The sequence below is a fragment of the Megascapheus bottae genome, chromosome 21 (genome assembly GCF_031878675.1).
Source record: "Megascapheus bottae isolate mThoBot1 chromosome 21, mThoBot2.hap1, whole genome shotgun sequence".
Lineage (NCBI taxonomy): Eukaryota > Metazoa > Chordata > Mammalia > Rodentia > Geomyidae > Megascapheus > Megascapheus bottae.
In genome coordinates, this window is record NC_143529.1 from 7,519,839 (window position 1) to 7,545,232 (window position 25,394).

Sequence of the window (25,394 nt, forward strand, 5' to 3'; positions counted from 1 at the left end):
CTTCACCTATACTAAGTAGCAGACATTACAGGTAGGAACCACCACACCCACGGCTGGGTTTTTTATTTTTTGCCAGCCCTAGGGCTTGAACTTGGGGCCTGAGCACTGTCCTTGGGCTTTCTCAAGGCTAGAGCTCTACCATTTAAGCCACAGTACCATTTCCAGTTGTTTTTGTTTTTTCACATTTGGGTTTTTGAGAGAGGGTCTTGACAATGTTTGCCTGGGCTAGCCTCAACTTTCCATCCTCCTATCTCTGTCTCCTAAGTAGAAAGGGTCATAGTACATAGTGTAATGGGTCATTATGTTTTCACAACACTGTATATTTAGCTTGGGTTAAAATTGAAAAGCAATGCTATCTAAAACTTTTACTATAAAATTTACAGATGCAAGAACAGTGTCCCAGTATCTGAATGCCAATCCAACTACGAACATACTACCAAGATGAGAAGTCCTGCAGAGAACCACACAACTGTCCTTGGCATCACATTCTCCATTCTAAGGAGAATGTGATCTTTTCATTTATCTAAGGTTTACATAGCCCATTTTGGGGGTGAACAATTATAATAAGCACTCATGGAAAATGGTAAGTTAGAACAGTCTGTAGCTTCATGAGGCTTAAATAATAATCTGTTTCTCAAGAATAAAAACTGATGGCCGGGAGTGTGGCTTAGTGTTGATAATGATTAAAATTGTGTGTTCATCACTGTACTTTCTATTTTTACAGTAAATTTGAAAGCTTCTTTTTTTTTTCAGATCCGGGCCTTTCACTCTACTACTTGAGCCACAGCACCACTTCCAGCTTTTTTAGTTTATGCAGAACTGAGGAATTAAATCCAGGCTGGGTAGGAAAGTTCGTGAGATTCTTATTGCTAATCAACCACCAAAAAGCCAAAAGTGGAGCTATGACTCATGCAGTAGATTTCTACTCAAGCAAAAAATCTCAGGGATAGCATTACCACTTTTGAATACAAGCTCTAGGTCAGGCATAGGGGGAAAAAAGAATATCAGGTATCAAAAGTACCTGAAATTCTAGTATGGAAGCCAATGAAAATCAGAATTCATTAAATAAAATTCCTGTGAAAGAACTTCACTTAATTATGCTTATTCTTTAAATTACCAGGAGTTCCAGAATTAAAGAGATTCTAAATTGAATTTCTTATTCTGAATATAGTGAAACTAAAACAAATGTGAAAAATCAAATTTAGAAACAGTTACAGATGGGGGGGAGGATAATGGGTCCCAAGACATGTGAAAGGGTATCAATGTATGTGAATTAATGCACCTTCTATCTGGCAAATATCATGTAACCCTTTTATTAATTACAATAAAAAATTTAAAAAAAGAAACAGTTACAGAGAAATTTCTGATTACTACTTTTCAATCAATACATAGTTATAAACATAGTCTATTAAATTTAAAAATAAGAGTTAAAAGCTAGGTTAATAAATACTAGTTGAAAATTTAAAATATGAATAACAATCTTTCAAACTTATATAAAATGTAGCAATTATCTTACCAGCATGGTGCTCTGACAGTAAACATGAGTGTAGATTTTTCTATGATTTGCAAGAGGAAATGTAAAGTATATCTTATCAGATTCCTAAAAGAGAAAGAAAACACTCAATACCATATTCAATAGTTAGCACTGTATAAGGAGTACATAAGGTCATCACTCAAATACATAGAGAAAGATCTCAAGACATGGCTCATGTGATACCTGCCTTGCATATGCAAGGCTTTGAGTTCAACCCCAGTACTAAGAAAACAAAAGTTTAAGTAATTCAAGTGACTAATTATATTCTTAGTGTTGTTAAACCCAAAGTTTTTTTAATTATTACTTAAAAACTTTATTGGAAGTACTATTATTTTACCCTTCAGCATAGCCTGGAATGTAAGAAAGTGTCTTTTTTTTAAAAAATTTTTATTTTTTACTATCAAGGTAATGTATAGAGAGGTTCCAGTTACATTTGCTAGGTAACAGGTGCATCACTTCTCACACATTGATACCCCTTCTTATGTTTTTGTCCCTATTTCCCTCTCCCCACCCCTCCCAATCATCTTGTTTTCCCCTCTTCCCTTCAAAACCAAAGTTTTGAGAATGGAGGATAGAGCAGGGTGCAGTGGCTCACATCTGTAATCCTAGCTACTAAGGAGGGTGAGATCTGAGGATGGCAATTCAAAGCTAACCCAGGCACTAAAGTCCATGAGACTATTATCTCCAATTAACCACCAGAAAACCAGAAGTGGCACTGTGGCTCAAGGGATAGGGCAGTAGCCTTGAGCTGAAGAGCTCAGGGACAACGCCCAGGCCCAGAGTTCAAGTCCCACAACCGATAAAAATAACACCAACAAAAGGAATGGAGATAGGATAGGGCTGAGAGTTTGGCCTAGTGGTAGAGTGCTTTCCTAGTATGCACGAAGACTGGGGTTCAATTCCTCAGTACTACATACATAGAAAAATCCAAAAGTGGTGCTGTGGCCCAAGTGGTAGAGCTGTAGCCTTGAGAAAGACCAAGGACAGTGCTCAGACCCTGAGTTCAAGCCCCAGGATTGGCAAGAAAAAAAAAAGAGTGGAGGATAAAGGATACACAAAATTAACCCAAGCTACTATAGAGGTAGTGACTAAGATTGCAGTTTGAGGTCATTAGGTAAAAGCAATAGCTGGGTGTACTGGTAGAGCCTGTCACCCCCTGTTATGTGGGAAGCAAAAATGAGAGGATCAAGGTCTAGGCCAGCCTGGGCTAATGCAAGACCCTATCTTCAAATTAATTAAAACAAAAAGGACCCGTGAATGTGTCTTAAGTGATGAGTGCCTCCTTTCTACTGTAAGACCTTTAGTTCAATCTCCAGTACCATTAAACAAGAGGAGGAGGGGGGAGAGAAAGGAGAGAATGATGGGTCTGAAACCATTTTGTACAACTACTAAATAAAATTCTATCACACAAATCACATAGTTTTGTCAATAAGTAAGTTTCAAGGAAGCCTGGTAAGATAGCTCACACCTGTAATAATAGCTAGTCAGGAGGCTGATATCTGAGGACTTCGGTCCAATGCCAGCCTACGAACTAAAAAATGTGAGACTCTTATCTCCAGTTAACCACCAGAAAACCAGAAGTGGTGCTTTGGCTCAAGGAGTAGGATGGTAGTCTTGAACTAAAGAGCTCAGGGACAGCACCCAGGCCCAGAGTTTAAGACCCACGAACGAACAAAAAAAAAAAAATTTTTTTTTCAAAGAAAAACAAAGGTGGAAAAAGCATTAGAGGACTAGAAATTGATCAACCAATAATATTTAGGCCTTTCTTGTTTGTACTCTGATTTAATCAAGCAAATGAAAAACAGAAATAAATTATTGTTACAACTTAAAAAAACTGAAAAATGACTAGGCATTTACTATTAAGGATTATTAAACTATAAAACATATGTACATATATTTTTATAATATTTATCTAAAGACAAATTTATCTAAAGGTAATTACTACTGTATAAATACTATAGAACTATAAATTTATTATAATGAATTTTAATTTTAGTGTTTAAATATATAATTTATCTTCTGATAAATACTATAGTAGTTATAGCATTTATTGTTCAGCTTTTCTAGTTTATCAATAATTTTTCTTTTCTTTCTTTTTCATTTGCTTGGTTATACTACTTAAATACTATAACCAATATTAATGGCTCATGCCTGTAATCCTAGCTACTCAAAAGGAACGGATTATGATGGCCAAGGCTCAAGCCAGCCAAGGTATAAACTTAAGAGCCATGTCATTCAGTCTCTCAATCAGTAGGTAGATCCAGTGCTTATTATCCCAGCCACTGGGGATATAAATAGCCCACTCCCAGAACTGACTAGTTCAGGTACACTGGAGACCAGGTTGGTAAAAAAAAACAAAGGCAAAAGGGGTAGAGCATGGCTCAAGAGGTGAAGTGCCTGCCTATCAAGTTTAAGACTTCAGTTCAACTCACAGCTCAACACAAAGAAGAAACAATAACTGCTGTAATAGTATTGACTTAAAACAAAACAAAACATTGAGGAATACTTACATTGTAAGCCACATAGGTCCATCTGGACACTTTCACTGGAACCCACATAGACGTCCCTTAAAGTAAAGGAAATTATTTACCTGGTTTTGTTTGGACATTATTTTTTTTTTAATTTGGTGAAGTCTCTGTTACTAAAAAGGCAGTATTTTTTGATTGACTGTTATAAAACATTCCTAGCCAGGCACTGATAATTTATGCCTATAATCCTAGCTGCTAAGGAGGATCAGGGTTTGTAGTAAGCCCAAGCAGAAAAAGTACCTCAGATTTTTATTTTCAATTAACTAGGAAAAAAAAGGTCAAAGTGAATCTGTGGCAAAAAAAAAGTTAAGAGGACAGCACCCAAGCCCTGAATTCAAGTTCTAGTACCAACTTATACACAAATACAAAAGAACATACCCACTAGCATTTGTTATCAAGTAAAGTATTACAAATCAATTTTGTCTCTACATCCTTAAGAAATTACTAGTAGAAATAAATATTGCACTTCTGAAGATATTTAATTAAGGTATTAGTATTACATTTGTTTTTCTGCCAGTCCTGGGGCTTGAACTCAGGACCTGGGCATTGTCCCTGGACACTTTTTGCTCAAGACTAGCACTCTGCTACTGGAGCCACAACGCCACTTCCAGCTTTTTCTATATATGTGGCTCCTGGCAATCGAACTCAGGGCTTCCTGCATGTAGGGGAGCAAGCTACCACTAGGCCACACTACCAGGAAAGTATTATATTTAAAAGTAAAAGTTAGCAGCAAAAGGTAAGCTCATAATCCAAAAGAAGACTCAGAAAATAATGGCACTAAGAAACTGAAAAATATTACCCACAACACTGTTTCAATTTTCTTATAGGAAAATAGGGACATTTAACTCTAAAACGTATTTTTCAGTACAAAATTTGTATCAACATCTTACAACTTGCTCTTCATTAACTAGTAAAATAGTTTCCCTAAAAGAACATCTGCACCGTGATAAGAAAATTAGCAAACTATAAGGATACTACTTCAAGTACCAAAGCTTCAAATACTTTCTTCTAATAACAAATTTAGCTAAAATAATGAATAATTATTTAAACTAAAATATTATCATACCAACCTGTCAAGTCAGAAATTATTGCTGGCTTTTCTTCAAAATGTTTTGCTGGATGTCTTATAAAGTGGTGATTCAAAACAGACAGTTTCTTCTTGGAATTTTGAGTTATCTAGAAAGAATGATGACATATTCTGCATCATTTGTTATCATGAGAACTCAAGTAATTTAACAAAGCATCAAGTAATAGTAACAAAAGTCAACATTTACTCTGAAGCAGATATTTTTGTAATCCCTTAACATGTCAATGGCTCTAATCATAACAAGAACTCTACCTCTAACTCTGCGCATTTTAGCTTTGAAGAAACTAAAACAGAGAGAATAAAGGTATTCAGCTATTGAAGAGTCGGAACTTAAACTCAATCGTTGTGGTCCTCGATATATCCATCCTTTCAATCATTATGCAATAATATATCTTAGTAACAGGAACAAAATATTATAAAGATGTATACAGTCAGGCATGATAATACATACCTGTTACCCAATTACTTGAAATGACAGTAGGCAAAAAAACAGTGAGTTCAAGACCAGCCTAGTAAATATATATATATATTAAACTAAAGGTGTAGGGATAGGGCTAAATGGGAGAGCCTTTTCCTAGCATGTGTAAGCTTCCAAGTTCAGTCCCTCACAGCATAAAGAAGATAGTCAACGAAAATGTAAGAGATACTATGAACTAGCAATGGGAAAAATCACTTTATTTAAATTAGCCTTAAGTACAAATTTTAGAGGAAAACATCTATCTGAAATAGTTCTGTTCTTAACTGATTGGGAAAATTTTTCTTTTCCTCCTTTCTTTTAGCATAACAATAGAAAACTGACAACTTATCAGCTTTTTCCTTTAATTCAAGAGTATACTGTGATATAAAATTCACTTGTAGTCAGTCACTTCAACTCTTTAGTGTAAGTACTGAGTCCATGACAAGTAAGAGATTTAATTTTCAGTAACACTATAATGAAAATGAAATGAAAGGAGACAGATATACTAAACTTTCCTGTCCTTTAGAGGGTTACCCAGCATTTGCTTGAGCATTTTTATTTGCCACTTTGTAAGATGAATATTGCGATCTCAACAACTTTTATCAGAAGAATGTTCTACCTTAGCCAGAGTAACTCTAGGACTCCTTGTTAATTTGGTATCTTAGACTAGAGGAAGATTCTTCAGAAACTGAAGCACATCAACATTTTTTTTGTGTGTCAGTTGTGGGACTAGAATTCTGGGCCTAGACTCTGTCCCTGAGTTTTTCAACTCAAGGCTATCACCCTGCCCCTTGAACCACAGCACCACTTGCTTTTTTTTTTCTTTTTGGTGTTTAACTAAAGGTAAGTCTCATGGACTTTGGTGCCCAGGCTGGCTTTGAACTCAATCTTCAGATCTCAGCCTCCTGAGAAGCTAGGATTACAGGCACGAGCCACCTGGCTAGCACATCAACTCTTTTATGGATTTCCTCCTTTGGATAAACTTAAGCTTACTGATGTTCTTTTTAGAATATGGGACAGAAAACAAGATACAGTTTTCTATCTCGGTGCTCCATCTATTAAACTAAATAAGGTCTGAGTTACAGTTGTCCCATACATACATGTATATGTCCTGCTCTCTTCCAGACTACATGAGTGAGGAATTATAACTTCAGTTTAAACTTTTCTAGTATTCAGTCCACTAAACACACAGTATCCAAGATTGGCTTTTGACCTCTCCTTCAGACCCCACAGTGTGCAGATGCTCAAGTCTCCTAGACAAAACGGAGTAGCATTTGTATATAACCCATCCATGTACATCCTTCCACATACTTCAGTCACTGGATTACTTATAACACTTAATATAATGAGTATGTTACATGAACAACTGGCATTTGGTATACTGCTAAGTCTAGCGAACAAGGACAAGGAAAAGTTGGAATATGTTTACATAGACAAAATTTCCCCCCCAAATGTCTTCAATCTGTGGTTGGCTAAATCCATGCCTATGATATCCATGGACTCAAAAGCCACCTCTTGAGCTTGTGGAACAAAACTGTGGAAGCACCAATAAATATACTAATGTGAGATGGAATCTTCTGCCATAAAATATCATGAAACAGAATGATTTGGGTCTTCAAGAAAAAGCTAAGCATCTATGAGTCTCTCTAATAGAACATTCTGAAGAATTAACGAAACAATGCATTTTTTCTTCCTATCCCTCAAGAGAGCATACTACTACTTCTAAGACATGAAAAGGATGAAACTTTTGTCTAAACCCTATGGAGAGAGGTTATCCATACTGGTTTCTCAAGGATTGGAGCCTTCAAGAAACAGACTGTATGAAAAGTCAATGAACTGGTACTTTGCTATGTAAAAGATTGCTTAAAAAACAAAACAACAACAAAAATACTTTACACTTTATTATCCAATAGGAAAAATCATAGTTCTCAAAACATATTTTGAAGGAAGAGTAATATTCTGCAAGATGACCTAAGTAAGACTGTTTAACAAAAAAATGGTATTTATTCCTAACTCACAGGGAGGGGAGGAAGAGTAAATAGAATTCTGCTGCTGAAACAGTTTGTGCCTGTCACTATCTGCCAGCAGGCAAGAAAGAGAAGAGTAACATGATGTTCTGTAAACATGATGAAATCTCATTAAGAAAAAGATCAACTTATAAAACTATACAATTTAAGGACTTGATGTACATATTTTGATCATATCACAGATCCAAAAACATGTTTTAAAACATGGCTCAAGGGCTAGGAGGGTGACCTAGTGGTAGAGTGCTTGCCTAGCATGCACCAAGTCCTGGGATTGATTCCTCTGTACCACACACAGAGAAAAAGCTGTAAGTGGTGCTGTGTCATAGTGGTAGAGCACTAGCCAGCTAGTAGTTTCTAATAAGTATTTCTCTTTTAAGTTAAAGGTAAAAGCTAGAAGAATGCTGGGCACTACTGATTCATGTCTATAATCCTAGCTATTCAGGAAGCTAAGATCTGAGGACTGAAGTTCAAAGCCAGCCCAGGCAAGTAAGTTCAAAAGACTCTTATCTCCAATAAACTACCTCTCCTCAACAAAAGAACCAGAAGTGGAGCTCTGACTTAAGTGGTAGGGCACCATCGTTCAGCAAAAGAAGCTCAGGAATAGTACCCATCCCCTTAGTTCAAGACTAGGATCAGCCACCAAAAAAGTAATTAAAAATAATAATAATATTTTTTAAAGCTAGAAGAATGTTTCAAACTTTTGAACTGAGGCAAGAGTTAATGTAATATTTCACTTTTCCTTTCCATTACAGTCTAAATTATTAATAGTGGTCAAAGCATTATCAGAGAAAAATAAAAACTTTCATTTCAGAGCTAATTAAAATTGAAATAAGAAGCTTCTATCTATATCAAAGTACAAAATGCATTCAATCTATTATTACTTTAAGAAAAACTTTCACTTTGGTGGACAGAGGTAGTTCCTGCTACCTACTTGGGAAGCTAAGAACAGGGTCACAGTGCAAAGCCAGCTAGTGCAAAGCCAGCTCAGATGGAAGGTTTCCAGAACCCTTATCAACCCATAGCTGGACATGATGGCACATGCCTGTCATCCCAAGCTACAAGGAGGCTAAGAAGACTGAGGTTCCAGAGCAGCCAGAACGGGGGGAAAAGAAAGTCCACATAAGGAAGTTGGATATGCTGGTTATGTGCCTGTCATCCAAGTAAGGACAAGAAACCAAAGGTAGGCAGACCGTGGCTAAGGCATGCGTGCTGGCAGGGAATGAGACCCTACTGCAAACTTAACCAGTGGAAAACAAGGCTGGGCAGTGCCTCAAGTGAGAGTGCTAGTTAGCAGGTTTGAGACTCTGAGTTCAAACTTCCACACTGGAGAAAAAAAAGCTTTTCATTTGATAAAACAATTTTTTTCTAGTCCAGGGGCTTGAACTCAGGGCCTGAGTGCTGTCCTTGGACTTTCTCAAGGCTACAGCTCTACCATTGGAGACACAGCACCACATTGGGCTCTTTCTATGTATGTGGTACCAAGGAATCAAACCCAGGACTTCATGCATGCTAGGCAAGCACTCTACTACTAGGCCAAACTCCCAGCCCTGCTAAAACCATTTTAATTTAAAAATACATACTTGTTTAGTATCAGCATCAATCAGATCAAAGAATGCTCGAACTGTAGTCAATTGCAGTTGTTTACACCTAAAGAATAAAGTATTGCAAAAGAAACTTTATTGAAACATCTTTTTTTGATCCCAATATGCAAAACTATACTATTTAATGAAACGTGAGTTTCTTTTACTGTTATGAAGTAAATATTAACAATCATTCTTAACTCCTATATAAAGTAAAGAAAATTAAACCTTCCTGGATGATTGACAGTAGAACTTTTCTTCTGTCATCTCTGAGTCTTAGCTAGACATATCATATCTATGTATATGCTGCACAGGGTGGTTCTTACAGACACCACTACTTGCACAGCCAAGGGAAGGTCAAAAGAGAATCTTTAATGTGAAACACATGGAGGCAGATACTAACTCCATACTTCTTGACCCACATTTAATCTCTTATGATTTACCTATATTAGCAGAAAGATTAAATCATTCATGATTTCTTATGCACTGTTTCTGAGATCAATCATTGCTGTTTTAACCACATCTGAGTTACAGTAAGTGACTCTACCCAACTTTAACACACTAATACTTTGGTATTTGATGCTAGCTTCATTTGCGATGATACAACTGTTTTTTAAAGCGATGATGTTACAGATTCTCAAGGGGTATACTGTCAAAGGAATGTTGACAATAACAAGAATCAAATATATAGTTCTCAGTACTTAATCTTTTTCCCATAAAAGCTAACAAAACAATGGATGCACTGATGAAGAAAAAGGACTATGACAAATTGCCAAAAAAAAGTTACATCAACTTACCATACAATGGAGAGATGATCTGTTGAGACCCAAGTTTTAGGCACCGCTGAACTCTAAAAGGAAAGGAAAAAAAATCAAACTCAAGTACATTTATTACTCTTTAAAAGTTCATAAATTCTTTTTTGCTGTTTTATTTTTTATTGTAATTAATAGAAGGGTTACAGTTATATTCACCAGATAAAAGGTGTATTACTTCACACACATTGATACCTCTTCTCATGTTTTTGTCCCCCATTTCCCTCCTCCCACCCCCTTCCCTCATCTTCCCCCCCTTCCCTTTCCTATTTCAAATAAACAAATAATTGTATACACAATATACCACATAACAAGTTAAGATACTGTAACAATATGAGAATAACCAAGGGACAACAAAAGTGATGAGAAATAACATAGTACATTAAGAACAACAATCACACATTATAAAAAGGTCATAAATTCTTAGTATTTAGAAACATATAGCATTAGTTTACTATCTTAGGATATGTAGGTATTTCAAAATGATACATTAAGTTGAAGTAGTTTTTACAAAAGGTAACCTATACATAAGCTATAATATGCCAGTAATCCACATAGAAGGCTTTCGAAGAAAGGCATATCACTCTTTAAGCTGATATCTTTTCATACCAGCTCAAGACTTTTCTGTGAATAGCATTTTACGTACAATCTAATTTTGTTTTTCATGATACCTCTCTGCACCAGAAAGACACAATGAGCTGTTATTATCAGAACTGTCAATGCAGAATACAAGCAGGAGACTAACAACAAAGATGCAAGAAAAAATAGAGATTTAAAATATCTCTTTAATAGAACAAAAACAGTAAATATGTATAATTTCAAGGAATCATTGCCATTCTTATACTCTATAAAGAAAATTGCTTTAGGTTCAAGGTTCAAAAGAGGGAAGTCTGTACTTACTTAAAGTTAAAAGTACTTCATAGATAGGGAAATTACTGCTGATGGCTTACTTAAAAAATATCAGACAGAAGCCAGGCATTGATGGTACACACTTATATAATCCTGCCTATTCAAGAAGATGAAATCTAAGAATCTCAGTTCAAGGCCAGCCTGGGCAGATAAGTCTGAGAAACTCTTTTTTCCAAATAACCAGCAAGAAACCAGAACTAGACATAGTTCACAGGGTAGAACACCAGCCTTCAGCAAAAAAAAAAAAAAAAAAAAAAAAAAAAAAGGCAAGTTAGAGTGCAAGGCCCTGAGTTCCAGCCCCAATATTAGGGAAAAAAAATCAGAACCACCATGCTTCAGTAGAATATTGGCTCTAGGAGACAGTATTTACCAGTATAAAAACATAGAATTAAAGAAAATGAGAGAGAAATAAAGAAAATGTCTTTACATTAAAAAAAAACATAGAATTAAGTTGAGCTCATTTTTTTTTTTTAATAATACAAATGACATCCTTACACCTGGTGGGGTCTCTTGCTTTAAGGAGTTAACTATTTTGTTTTGTCAGTCCCAGGGCTTGAACTCAGGGTCTGAGTGCTGTCCTTGGGCTTTCTCAAGGCTAGAGCTCTATCACTTAAGCCACAACACCATTTCCGGCTTTTCAGTATGTCGTACTGAAGAATCGAACCAGGGTCTTTGCGCATGCTAGGCAAGCGCTCTACCACTAGGCCAAACTCCTGGCTGGAGTTAATTATTTTTGCTAATGATGTGTAAGAAGACGTGATATATATCACTTCTAGGCTCAAGGCCTTCTAACTTATTTCTCCTTTTGGGTTGAACTAGTGACAACTAAAGTGATCTTTAAGTAAAGCATTTAACATACTGTGCCTGCTGTAAGACAGAGTCCCTGAATGGAGGAAACTATCTACTAACCTAAGTCACCCTTATCCTAAACCATTTATATGAGGAAAATAAACTTCACTGGTACTGAAGTGCCATTACATGTGTCAAAGTATATTATAGAATTTTAGGTAGCTTACTCTAATACAATTATGGTCTCCATCTCTGATTTTCCTTTTCTTTTTCTTAAGTGAGCCATATGGGCCAGGCATGGTGACTCACATTTGTAATTGCACCTTCTGGGGAGTTGTAGCTCAGGATCACAGTTCAAGGCTGGCTAGCATTGGGTAAAAATTGGAGGCCCTACCTGAAGAAAAAAGGACTGGGGACGGACTCAAATACTAAGCAAAGGTCCTAAGTGCAACCTCCAGAACTGCCAAAATAAATAAAATAAAAGGGAACATATATATGGACATATAAAAGATTATAGCTTCTTTGGAAGCTAACACACACACACACCACCACCACCACCACCACCACCACCACCACCACCACCACCACCACCACACACGGATATATAATAGCCAGATTTGAGAAGGTTGCATAGAATACTTTCCTGAGAAATACAGAAATCCAAGTTGGCTTTAAACCAAGATCCTCAGATCTCAGCCTCCCAAGTAGCTAGGATTACAGACATAAGCCACTGGCACCTGGCCATATTTTCTTATAGTTACAACTCTAATCAATATGCTCTCATTTTAGACAAGACATAATTGCTTCTCGTAAGAATCATTTTCAGTGATTTTAATGCCCTTGTTACTTTGTAGAGACATTACCCATAACTCTGCCCTCCCTATATATTCACATTCATTTCCTCTCACACATGTGATGGACACAAATGCAGTGGCAACCTATGCCATAAATTCAGCAGTCATTTCTACGTAACTCTACATTATTTCTCTTGTCATGTTCCTCTGTGTCAACTGTGTTACCATTTCAGTAGAATTTAAAAATAATTACCACAACAGATAAGGCACTGGTATGATGGCTTAATTTTGGTAGGAAAGTCAGTCCTGAACGAACTTGGTAATCCCGAAATCCTCCAGCTACAGAAAGGGTTGTCAAGTTTATGTGCCGAGCATTTAGAATCCAATAATTGTTCACAGTCATATAAAAATCTGGGTAAGAATAAAAAACAGAGATGCTGAAAAGTAATGTCATTCTTTGCAATCATGCCTAGAATACTAATATTTAACTGAAATTTTGGTTACATTCACTGGTTGATGAACAATGTATTCACATTTCCCTATTTTGAGAAAAATCAAGGACTTTATACATATCCCCACAACCTTTATTAAACTCGGGTAAATATTAAGGGTTGCTAAGGCATCAATAAAAAAGAAAAGTAATATCCAAATTTACCAACTTTTACAATTCAATACATAAATATGTCTCTACATTCCACAAGGATGAAGCTTCACATAGTTTACCATGAAATGAAAATCTTAAAATCGTCTAGTAATTTATTTTGCTAAAGAATTGTAGAACTTTTTGGTGTCTGTTTCAGTTTATGCATATATTAAATCCATCAAACCACATCTGTTAAATATGTGCAATTAAAAGAGCTGTACACGTCTCCTAATGTCCTTGTACATGAGAGCTTAGCAACTTTAACATGGCCATCACTACATAGTACTTAAATTCTTACAATAAAATCATCAGGACAGTATCAGATCTATGTTGCTATAAAAAATGTCACAGCACCCTACTCATCAAGTGCAAGTAATTCAAAGGGAAGAATCTAGAGACATTTTTTACTTCAATCATGGAAGGTGGGAAATTTTTATTATTTAAGATTACTGAATTGAACTCATGATAAAAGAGTTCCCATTGTTTCTCTTTTTGATCATCAAACTTTGTGTCTATATGTATGTGCATGAGTGCATGTGTGCATGTATGTGTGTGTGTGTGTGTGTGTGTATGCACACGTGAGTGCCCCAGTACTAAGAGGATTGAACTCAGAGTCTGGGCATTGTCTTTTAGCTTTTTCAATTGAGCCATACCGCCACTTCCAGCTTTTTTGGTGGTTAATTGAAAATAAGAATCTCATGAACTTTCCTACCCCAGCTGAGTTCAAAGCATGATCTTCAGATCTTAGGCTCCTAAGTGGCTGGGAGTACAGGTGGGAGCCACTCAGAAAATGTATTGTATTTTTTTTTTTGCCAGTCGTGGGGCTTGAACTCAGGACCTGAGCACTGTCCTTGCACTTTTCTCAAGGCTAGAGCTCTACCACTTGAAGCACAGTACCACTTCCAGCTTTTTTGTATGCACATGGTACCGAGGAATCGAACCTGGGCTTTCATGCATGCTAGGCAAGCAATCTACCACTAGGCCAAACTTCCGGCCCCCAAATTTAATGTATTTTTATTGTGGCATTAGATCCTACTCAGGTTCTGAAATATTTGGTATCACAAGATCTTCTTACTAAAGAGAGGTCAGCAAAATTTCCACTTAGTATAATCAGGGAATCCACTTCTAAAAGTCATATGGATCTGTCTCTCACAAATTTAACACCTACTTTTACTTGTTTCTTTTAAATTCTATTTCTGTCTATTCATCCATCCATGTAGACAGGGTTTTGCTATATATATAGCCTAGGTGCTGTCTTTAACCCTCCAAAGGCCTAGCTCAACATTTAACTCTTATTTTGTGATAATATCATTATCTGATTAGATGAAACCCATTAGAAACTACTATAATCCATTCAAAATTCCCTGGAGCACAACATTATTCAGTTTTAATTTCTATTTTCACAGTAATATACCTCAATTAAAAAGCAGTATAGTGTGCAAAGGCTAAGAGCACAACCAGCAGCAAGTTTGCCAGGGTCAAATAAACATTGGCTCCATTATTTTTTGGCTACATGGCTGTGTAAGAACTTTATGTTGGCCTTGTCTCTAAACTCAAACATGACAGTAACAATGTTACCTAACTCCTGGACTACAGTCCTTCATATATTACCCAAAATATAGTAATAGCTGAATAAATACCAATTATTCTAGCTCACTATATAAATTTTTGATGAGATACTTATATAAACATATATATGAGATATATATGTATATATCTCATGAAACAAATTATCATCATCAAGAATAACTAAATTTCTACTACCTAGGAATTGTAAGATACCTGTCCACCATGTTAAGAAGCTATGGAAAGAGAAAACTAACAAGATTTCCAATTAGTAGCCTAAGGTGAAAGATAGTTAAAATTGGAAGTGAGCTGGGTACCAGTGGCTCACAATTGTAATCCTAGCTACTCAGGAGGCTGAGGATCATGATTCAAAGTCAGCTGGGGCACTAAAAAGTCTGTGAGACTCATCTCCAATTAATCACCAGAAAACCAGAAGTGGCACTGTTGCTGAAGGGGTAGGGCAGTATCTTTGAGCTGAAGAGCTCAGAGACAGTGCCCAGGCCTAGAGTTCAAGTCCCATCACTGACAAAATTGGAAGTGATTTCCAACTGAACTGTTCTATACATAGTGTGAACTGTGGATTAGTCTAAAAGAAAGAGCTATAAATGCTTCCTCGTTTAATCCTGAAAAAAATGAAGAGTTCAGTTAGTGTATGTAATAATACTCACCTGTAATAAAACGATCTAATGGCATTACAGGAGCAACGTGAGGTGTGGCTTGTGTAATAAGCAGATTTATGAGATCTTGTTTAAAGTTTTTCAGTGTAAGTAATGCTCTTGCAACAAGGCCACCCATAGAATGACCAATTATTGCCACACTTTTTGGAGGAAATTCTTGACCCTGTTTTAAAAAAATCACCATGGCATAATTAATTTTAATGTCATAATAAAAATACAAAATATTTCTATTTGCATCAGCTATATAATAGAAAAGTTAAATCATAAGAACACCTATCATAATATATAGAAACAGACATAATTCTGATCAGTGTATAGGTAATGCGTTATACTGACATTTTAAGAGTTATATTTTTATTTTTGTACTGTTATGTTCTAAGTCATTGAGATATATATATGTATGTTGGTATATTTTAGAATATTAGTTGTTGGGTTTTTTTTGCCAGTCCTGGGGCTTGAAGTCAGGGCCTGGGCACTGTCTTTGGATACTTTTTGCTCAAGGCTAGCACTGTGCCACCTGAGCCTGTACCACTTCTGGCTTTTTCTGTGTATGTGGTACTGTGGAATGGAACCAGGGCTTTGTGCATGCTAGGTGAGCACTCTACCACTAGGCTACACTCTTGGCCCAGATTAGATTTTTATAAGATATTACAAAACAGACCATTCATTTAACACTGAAAATATATAGAAGATAAAAAAACAATAGCTGCTATAAGACTATTATCTTAATATACTGGTATTTCCTAACAATTTCTCTATAATATGTTTGGATTTAAAAATAAGTCTGCATTACATTTATTTACTGATTATAAAATTTTTCAGTGTGATTCTCATTCCGCGCTGCATCCCTCGTCTTGTCACCACGGCTGCCTACAAACTGGTGCTGATCTGGCACGGTGAGAGCTCATGGAACCTGGAGAACTGCTTTAGCGGCTGGTACGATGCAGACCTGAGCCACGCGGGCCACGAGGAGGCGAAGCACAGCGGGCAGGCTCTGCGAGATGCTGGCTATGAATTCGACATCTGCTTCACCTCAGTGCAGAAAAGAGCTATTAGGACTCTCTGGACAGTGCTGGATGCCATTGACCAGATGTGGTTGCCAGTGGTGAGGACTTGGCACCTCAATGAGCAGCACTACGGGGGTCTGACTGGCCTCAATAAAGCAGAAACTGCTGCTAAGCATGGTGAGGCCCAGGTGAAGATCTGGAGACGCTCCTATGATGTCCCACCACCTCCAATGGAGCCTGACCATCCCTTCAACAGCAACATCAGTAAGGATCGCAGGTATGCAGACCTCACTGAAGATCAGCTACCCTCCTGTGAGAGCCTGAAAGATACTATTGCCAAAGCACTACCCTTCTGGAATGAAGAAATAGTCCCTCAGATCAAAGAGGGCAAAAGGGTTCTGATTGCAGCCCATGGCAATAGCCTTCGGGGCATTGTCAAGCATCTGGAAGGTCTCTCCGAAGAAGCCATCATGGAGCTGAACTTGCCAACTGGTATTCCCATAGTCTATGAGCTGGACAAGAACCTGAAGCCCATCAAGCCCATGCAGTTCCTGGGGGACGAAGAGACCGTGCGTAAAGCCATGGAAGCTGTGGCTGCCCAGGGCAAGGCCAAGAAGTGAAGGCGAGCAGGCTGACTGCTACCCCTCAAACACCTTCCCTGCCCACTCATTCCTCTGCACGTCACACTGACCACTTCTATACATCTTAAGTTGTAGGTAGCTGCAGATGGGGACCAATGGCTCCCATTTTCATTTTTAGTATTGTCTCTTGCACCCACTCCCTTCATAGAATCTAGTCAGAATGGCACCTTTGGGATATAGCTTTGCAGCCTAAAGCCCAGGAAGGCTCCTTTTATATATTCAGGAGGGTTGAGTGATAATAATTTCAGTTTTTTCCCAGTGCTTTGTTTACTAAGGACCTGCTTGAATGAATCGTGGTTAGGCAGGAACCCTGCCATGGCATGACCAATGAGAAGCCAGAGTTCATTGTGAGCCAGGCCTCGCTCCTAAGCTCTGATCATCAGGTCCCTGTTGAGGAGACTTGAATCATTCCAGTGGAAGGTGACTTCAAAACAGCTATTTCCTCTTGACTCCAGAGGTGCTGGCTCCAGATGGCTAGGATCAATCCTGAGCTACATTCTTGTGTTACATAAGGAAATACATACATATATATACATACATATATGTATGTAGAGATAATACTGAGTTAAAATCTTTCTGGGGTTTTTTGTGGCAGTTGAAATAGTCACACATGTGGTAATCAGAAGAGAAGCCATTCCTCACACCAATAAGGGAAAGTTCCTTGGCCTCAGAGGACAGGAATGCTTCCTGTTTCTACTTAAACCCCTCCTGCCTTGTTCTGTGGCAGTGAATTTCTTCTTAATCATGTCCAAGTGTTTCACTGTGTCTGGTTTCTGAATCATGTTCTAGTTGCTTGGCTCTGCCACATGGACCCTAAAGTCCTTTTGAGAATAACTACTAAATCTCTCCAGATCAGTGTAATAAAAGAGTGATGTGCAATATAAGAAAAAAAATTTTCAGTGTTACTTAAAAGAAAACCTTATTTCTACCACTACCATTATCAAACTTTGGCTCATTTCCCTCAGCACTGATCCTTCACTCATGCCTTTTCTTCTGTTACTTGAGCAGAAGAGTTAAGACCGTGGCCTAACACTGCTATCTTTAGATGGACTGAATACAAGGTAGGCTTTGTTGGGGGGGATCTGGACCTTACATTTGATGTGTCTCACCATTCCTTAAAAGATAAGAATGAACTCGCTGTATCTAAACAGTGGAAACCATATGGTTTATGGTAAATACCTGTTACCCTCCAGATTAGAATTTGGGTATCTGCTAGGCGGAGGGTACCCACACAAAAACCTTGGACACCAACTCTCCAATGAGGTTTCCTCACATGTCACAATTTGCTACCATATGTTTATGTGTTCAATGTGACTCCTCTGTAAGAGAACTTCTGGAAGCCTGTACCTGGTTTCCACTAGATTTCACCCTGTATGCATTCTTTGCTAATTTTGCTTTGTATCCTTCCACTATAATAAACAGTAACCATCAATATAACTGTATGTTGAATCCAGTGAATCCTCTTCACAACCTGTCAAACCTGGACTTGGGGATCCCAAACAGAGTTAATCTTTGCAAAATGTAACCCCCACATTTATTCTCTGAAACATATCCCCTTTGGCCTTTTTAAAAGTACAAGACTGGTAGTTCTCATTTCTTTTTGCATCACTGCTTTTCCTTCTCCACTAGATCACCGCCATTAGTGTACAAATATATTCTTACGCTGAAATAAAAACACTGTAATTCTCTCCATTTATTGGCACTTTTCTCTAATTTTGTCAACAATATTCAATATTTACTATTTCTAACTTGTCAACATCTAAAGTCTTTAAGTCCAATCCAATCAGGCTTTCCTCTCAGCACTCCACAAAAACTGTTCTTACTTTGTTTCCAAACACTCCTATAGTCTAACTTTCCTTTTTCTGCCAATCCTGGGGCTTGAACTCAGCCTGAGCACAGTCCCTGAGCTCCCCTTTACTCAAGGCTAGTGTTCTACCACTTATGCCATAGCTCCACTTCCAGCTTTTTGTGTGATTAACTACAGATGAGTCTCACAGACTTTCCTACACAGACTGGCTTTGAACTGTGATCCTCAGATCTCAGACTCAGAAGTAGCTAGGATTACAGGCATGCGCCACTAGCATCCAGCTTAATAGTCAATTCGTAATTCTCATCTTATTGGACCTATCATCAGTATTTCAGACAACTCACTTTTTTCCTTGTTGAAATGGTTTATTCCTTGTCTTTCCTAAAATACTACATACATACATATGTGTGGTGGACCAGCTATGCTTCCTCTCTGTAGTTTTTTTTTTCTCCCTAAATATTTAAACAGGTCATTTCCAAAAGCACTTGGTGTGTATTAAATTGTCCTGCTTCTCAAAAGGTCTTCCCTGGGCACCCTCATTTTCAGATGTAATCTTCTGTCCTTGACTGCTTATCTCCTTTTACTATTAATTTTCTTCCTGGCATATGTACTATAGAAAAATATATGTATTTTTTCTTACATAGCAGGTTTATTATCTGCCCCACCTATAAGAACATAAGCCACACAAAAGATTGAACTTTGGTTTTGTTAACTGCTGTATTTACTATATTCAGACTCATGTGATTGATAAGGCCATTCCTTTAATTTACCCACCTAATGTGATTCTATTAAATCTCTTACTGTACTTGCTTTTAACAGCAATCTTACATTGTAAATATCCCCACTTCTAAAGTCCTATTATAAATTTAATATATAATCTTTATAAAAAATCGGAAGCAAAACAGAAAAAATAAAACTGCTTAATATATAATTGACTGCTTCTGATTGCTAATTGTGAAACTATAAAAAGTAAGTCTAAAGGCCGTGAGTTTGGCCTAGTGGTAGAGTGCTTGCCTAGCATGCACAAAGACCCGGGTTCGATTCCTCGGTACCACATACATAGAAAAAAGCCAGAAGTGGTGCTGAGTCTCACGTGGTAGAGCTCTAGCCTTGAGAAAGTCCAAGGACAGTGCTTAAGTCCTGAGCTCAAGCCCAGGACTGGCAAAAAAAAAAAAAAGTAAGTCTAATTTTTTGGTAATCTTATTTATTTCATCTAACACCATGTTGTATATTAAAGATCTTTTACTAAATTGGCTGCTTTCTCCCATAGTACTCATCATAATACTTATAATTACTCATAATAGAAAGGATTTTCTATTACTAATGTACCATTCATGTTTGTTTTTATCATATTGAACCATAAATGTGTTCTAAATGTAGTCCAGTGGGTTTCTAAATCTACAGAAACAATCCTACAATGAACTGTATTAATTCCTGGATATTAAACCAACATTGTATCTTCACAAAAAACTCTACAATGTATCTTATTTTCAATACAATTTTGCTAAATTTAAATTCTAATTTTTATTTTATGATTTTATATCTATGTTCACATTCTAGTTTCTTTTCAAACAATACTACTTGATACTAGCATTTGCTAGCACTTAAATAAGATGTTACTACATTTTCTTCATCTCTCTTTTTTTTCCTTATCATCTATTCCAGTTTGGTTATCAGAGTCACACTAAACTGGAAAACTGAATCTTGTGTTTCCTCTTCCTCTATTTTCTGAAAGGGTTTTTCATAAGATGGATATCAGTCCTTTTCAAATGTCTGCTAGAATTTATTACTGTGAGTCATTTGGTCATGGGTTTTTCTTACGGTAAATTTTATATTAGAAATAGAAAAAATTTTAGGAAGATATAAAGCTATTCAGATTTTGTTTCTTATATCAATTTTGTAATTTATGTTTCAAGGAATTTGTTTCATCTGAATTGCCAAATTTATTGGTATAAAGTGAATCATAGCATTCCTGTATCATCCTTTTATACCTGTAAGCTCTGTAATAAATGCTGCCTCTTTCCATCTTGATACTGCTTATATCAATTTTCTTTTTATCAGTTTTATAGCTATTTTCAAAGAATCAACCATTGGTATGTTATTTTTTCTACGGTTAATTTTCTATTACATCATTTTCCAGTCTCATTTTTGTTTTCTTCTTTGTGAATTTTGCCCTTCTTTCTCTAGACCTCAAACTGTTAATTTCAAATATTATGTGTGTGTGAGACAGAGAGAGAGAGGTGGGGGAAGAAAGAAAGAGAGAGAGAGAGAGAGAGAGAGAGAGAGAGAGAGAGAGAGAGAGAGAGAGAGAGAGAGAGAGAGAGAAAGAGAGAGAGAGAGAGAAAGAAAGAGGAAGGAGGAAGGGAGGGAGGGAGGGAAGGAAGGGAGGAAAGAAGGAAAGAAAGAAGGAAAGGAAGAAAGAGAGAGAAAAGGAAGGAAGGAAGGAAGAAAGGAAGGAAGGAAAGAAAGAAAGAGGTGTGTGAGTCCTGGGGATTGAACTCAGGACCTAGGCAATGTCCCTGAACTTTTCTGCTGCTCTACCACTTGAATCACAGCTCTACCACTGGGTTTGAATGACTATCATCAGATATCAGACTCCTCAGTAGCTAGGATTACAAGCAGGAGCCACTAGCATCCAACTTGAACAGATTTTTAAGTATTCAATACAGTATTATTAACTACGGGCACAATGTTGTACAGCATACAACTAGAAGTTATTCACCTTGCACAACTGACACTTTATAGTTATTAATAATTAATTTGCTGCTCATTTTCTCCATCTGAGATCCCTTGTAGCTCCCATTATACTCGCTTGTATAAGTTTTACTACTTTATATATTTCATGTAAGTGAAGGAATGCAATATTTACCCTTCTATTACTGGATTATGTTACTTAGCATGATATCCATAATGTCAACTATGTTGCATTTTATAGGAATTTCTCTTTTTCAAGAGCTGAATATTTCACTGCATTTATATAGCATGTTTCTTTTGACATGTGAGATATTTCTCGACATGTTGACTATTACAAATAATGCCATACATAAACATACATAAATGCTAATGTATGTCTTTAAGATCTCCATTCTAATTCTTTTTTTTTTTTTGGTGTGACTCCATGAGGCTTGAACTCAGGGCCTGGGACTTGTCCTTGGACTTTCTCAAGGCTAGAGCTCTACCACTTGAGCCACAGTACCACTTCTGGCTTTTTCTATGTATGTGGTACTGAGGAATGGAACCCGGGTCTTTGTGCATGCTGGGCAAGCACTCTACCACTAGGCCAAATTCTGGCCCCTCCATTCTAATTCTTCTAAATGAATATCCAGAAGTGAGACTGCTAGATCATGTGGCAATTCTAGTTTTAATTTTTTCAGTTACCTCCACGGTTTTCCATTGCTACTTAACACTATGCATTTCAACAGTGTACAATATTCTGAGTTTCCATATCCTTACCAATTTTGTTTGTTTGTTTGTTTGTTGGAAACCATCTTGACAGATGTGAGGTAACAGATCTCAATGATTTTGGTTTGCACTGCCTTGATTTTTGTTAAATTCTGAACAGTTTTTCATATATATACTAGCTGCCTATAGATCTTCTTTGGAGAAATACATTTATAAGAGTTCAGCCTAAGGTCCTGGGAATATGGTTCAAGTTGTATAGCTACATAATTCACTGATAGTCTACAGACTGCAACTAGTTTTAGATGTTCTAGGACTTTTTTTTGCTCTAACAGTTAGGGTTTTTTTTGTTGTTGTTGTTTATTTTATTTTGTTTTTGCTAGTCTTGGCTTGAACTCAGGGCCTGACCACTATCCTTGGACTTTCTCAAGGCTAGAGCTCTACCACTTGAGTCACAGAACCACTTGTGACTTTTTTCTATGTATGTGGTACCGGGGAATCAAACCCGGTATGCATGCTAGGCCAAACTCCTGGTCCCCTATCAGTTAGTTTTGTTTATTTTTGAGGACTTTTTATTTTCTGCTAGGATTACAAGCATGAACCACTGGCATTGGGATTTCCTATTATAGTTTTTATTTTTGTTTTTGTTTCCTAAATACAATCCTGAGTCATCTGCAAGGGTAGACAGGTTTTTCTCTCCACTTTTCTGATTTGGATGTCTCTTATTTTTATTCTAGTCTACTTGCTCTGGCTAGGCCTTCTATAGTATGTTGATTAAAAGTGGCAAGCGTACGAATCTTTGTTTTTAGAGGAAAAGCTTTCAAATTTTTATAACTATGATATCACAAGGAGTAATTCTGAACTTCCATTATGTTTCCTCCATTTGTTCTTGAGCAACCCTTCTTTTTGAAAATCATAATATATAACCTTATTAGCATACCATGAATATACTATTTCACAAAAGTAAGTTTAAGTGTAATAACTACTTAATCTTACATCATGGTTTTTTTTGCTATTATGTCAAATACTTTTAATTAAGTCATAAAACTTACTTTACATCAGTGATAAAATATTTGCCTAGTCAATCCAAAACTTAATAAGGAATAATAAAATACCCTGTATAGCTAAAACAATTTTAGCAGAAAGAACAGCGTAGGAGGAATTTCAATACCAAACTTTAGACTCTATTACAGAGATATAGTGACCAAAACAGCTTGGTACTGACACAAGAAAAGACCCAAAGACCAATGGAATAGAACAGAGGACCCAGATATTAACCCACAGACCTATGACCACCTAATCTTTGATAAAGGAGCCAAAAAAATAGAATGGAAGAAAGACAGCCTCTTCAACAAGTGGTGCTGGCAGAACGGGTTAAGCACCTGAAGAAAACTAAAGTTGGATCCTTCTTTGTCACCCTGCACTAGAATTAACTCCAAATGGATCAAAGACCTGGAGGTAAAAGCTGACACACTGAAAACTTTACAAGAAGGAATAGGAGATACACTAGGCCTCCTTGGCAAAGGTCGAAACTTTCTTAATAAGGACCAAGAAACACAACAAATCAGAGAAAGGCTGGATAAGTGGGACTGCATTAAACTACAGAGCTTCTGTGTGGCAAAGGACATAGCTAGAAAATTAACTAGAAAGCCTATAGAGTGGGAGGTCTTCACTAACCATACAACAGACAAAGGCCTCATATCTAAAATATATCAACAGCTCAAAAAATTGAATCACTCCAACACTAATCTCCAAAGAAACAACCATCCCATTAAAAGATGGGCCAAAGACTTAAAGAGAGTCTTCTCTGAAGAAGAAATAAGAATGGCCTATAGACACATGAAGAAATGCTCCACATCTCTGGCCATAAAAGAAATGCAAATCCAAACAACTCTAAGATTCCACCTCACTCCAGTTAGAATGGCCAGGATCAAGAAATCGAATAACAGATGCTGGAGGGATGTGGCCAGGAGGGATCACTACTACACAGTTGGTGGGAGTACAAACTCATTCAACAACTATGGAAAGCAATCTGGCAGTTCCTCAAAAGACTAAACACAGAGCTCCCCTATGACCCAGCAATTCCACTACTTGGCATTTATTTACCCTATCGTCCAGAAACAAGGACATACTAAATCCACTATCACGATGTTCATTGCAGCACTATTTACCATAGCAAAGATACAGAACCAACCCAGATACCCCTCAGTTTATGAGTGGATCAACAAGATGTGATATTTGTACACAGTGGAATTCTATGCTCCTGTCAGAAAGAAGACATTGCCCCATTTGAAAGGAAATGGAAAGACTTAGAAAAAAATCATATTAAGTGAAGTAAGCCAGACTCAAAGGAAGAGAGGCTCAATGGTTTCCCTCATTTGTCATAATCAGTAGAAACCTTGGGCTCTCCTAGCAGAGATTTACAAGAGAACAAAACCTAGATACATAAGGCCATATAGTATGATGCAAAAGCCATGTAATGAGTGATTGTTGTCCTTAATGTAGTATGTTATTTCTCATCTCTTTTGCTGCCCCTTGGTTATCTCATATTGTTACAGTATTTCACCTAGTTATCTTAATATATTGTATATATGCGTATTTGGTTATTTGAAATTGGATAGGGAAGGGGGGAAAACAAGATGAGGGGCAGGGTGGGGAAGGGAAATGGGGACCAAGACATGAGAAAGGTATCAATGTATGTGAACTAATGCACCTTCTATCTGGTGAATATAATGTAACCCTTCTATTAATTACAATAAAAATATAAGAAAAAAATATATATTTGCCTAGCATGTACAAGGACCTGGGTTTGAGCCAAGCACCACAAGCAAACAAATGAACAAATATCTCATGCTATATGTCTTTGTTATGTAGAATTGCTTCTTAGCTGGGAGTTGGTGGCTCACGGTTGTAATCCTAGCTACTCAGGAGGCTGTGATCTGAGAATCATGGTTTCAAACTAGCTAGGGAAGAAGTCCATGAGACTCTTATCTTCAATTAACTACCAAAAAGCCAGAAATGTGACTGTGGCTCAAGGGGTAGACCACTAGTCTTGAGCAAAATGCTCAAGGACACCATCCAGCCCCTTGACCAGGAAAAAAAAATGTAGGAAGGAAGGAAAAAGAATAACTTTTTTT

General features: G+C 37.0%; 1 protein-coding gene and 1 pseudogene across 1 annotated transcript in view; one reads left to right on the top strand and one right to left on the bottom strand.

The window, feature by feature from the left end:
- Pgap1 (post-GPI attachment to proteins inositol deacylase 1) overlaps positions 1-25,394 on the bottom strand; it is an 82,178-nt gene that overhangs the window by 42,631 nt on the left and 14,153 nt on the right. The window contains exons 4-10 of the mRNA XM_090354533.1: positions 15,395-15,566; positions 12,771-12,928; positions 10,011-10,063; positions 9,214-9,280; positions 5,133-5,238; positions 4,045-4,100; positions 1,517-1,600 (exon numbers count right to left, since the gene is read on the bottom strand). Of these exons, the coding sequence (XP_090210659.1) occupies positions 1,517-1,600; positions 4,045-4,100; positions 5,133-5,238; positions 9,214-9,280; positions 10,011-10,063; positions 12,771-12,928; positions 15,395-15,566 (696 nt within the window). The remainder of the gene's footprint in view (positions 1-1,516; positions 1,601-4,044; positions 4,101-5,132; positions 5,239-9,213; positions 9,281-10,010; positions 10,064-12,770; positions 12,929-15,394; positions 15,567-25,394) is intronic.
- LOC150048581 (phosphoglycerate mutase 1 pseudogene) lies at positions 15,725-17,922 on the top strand (annotated as a pseudogene).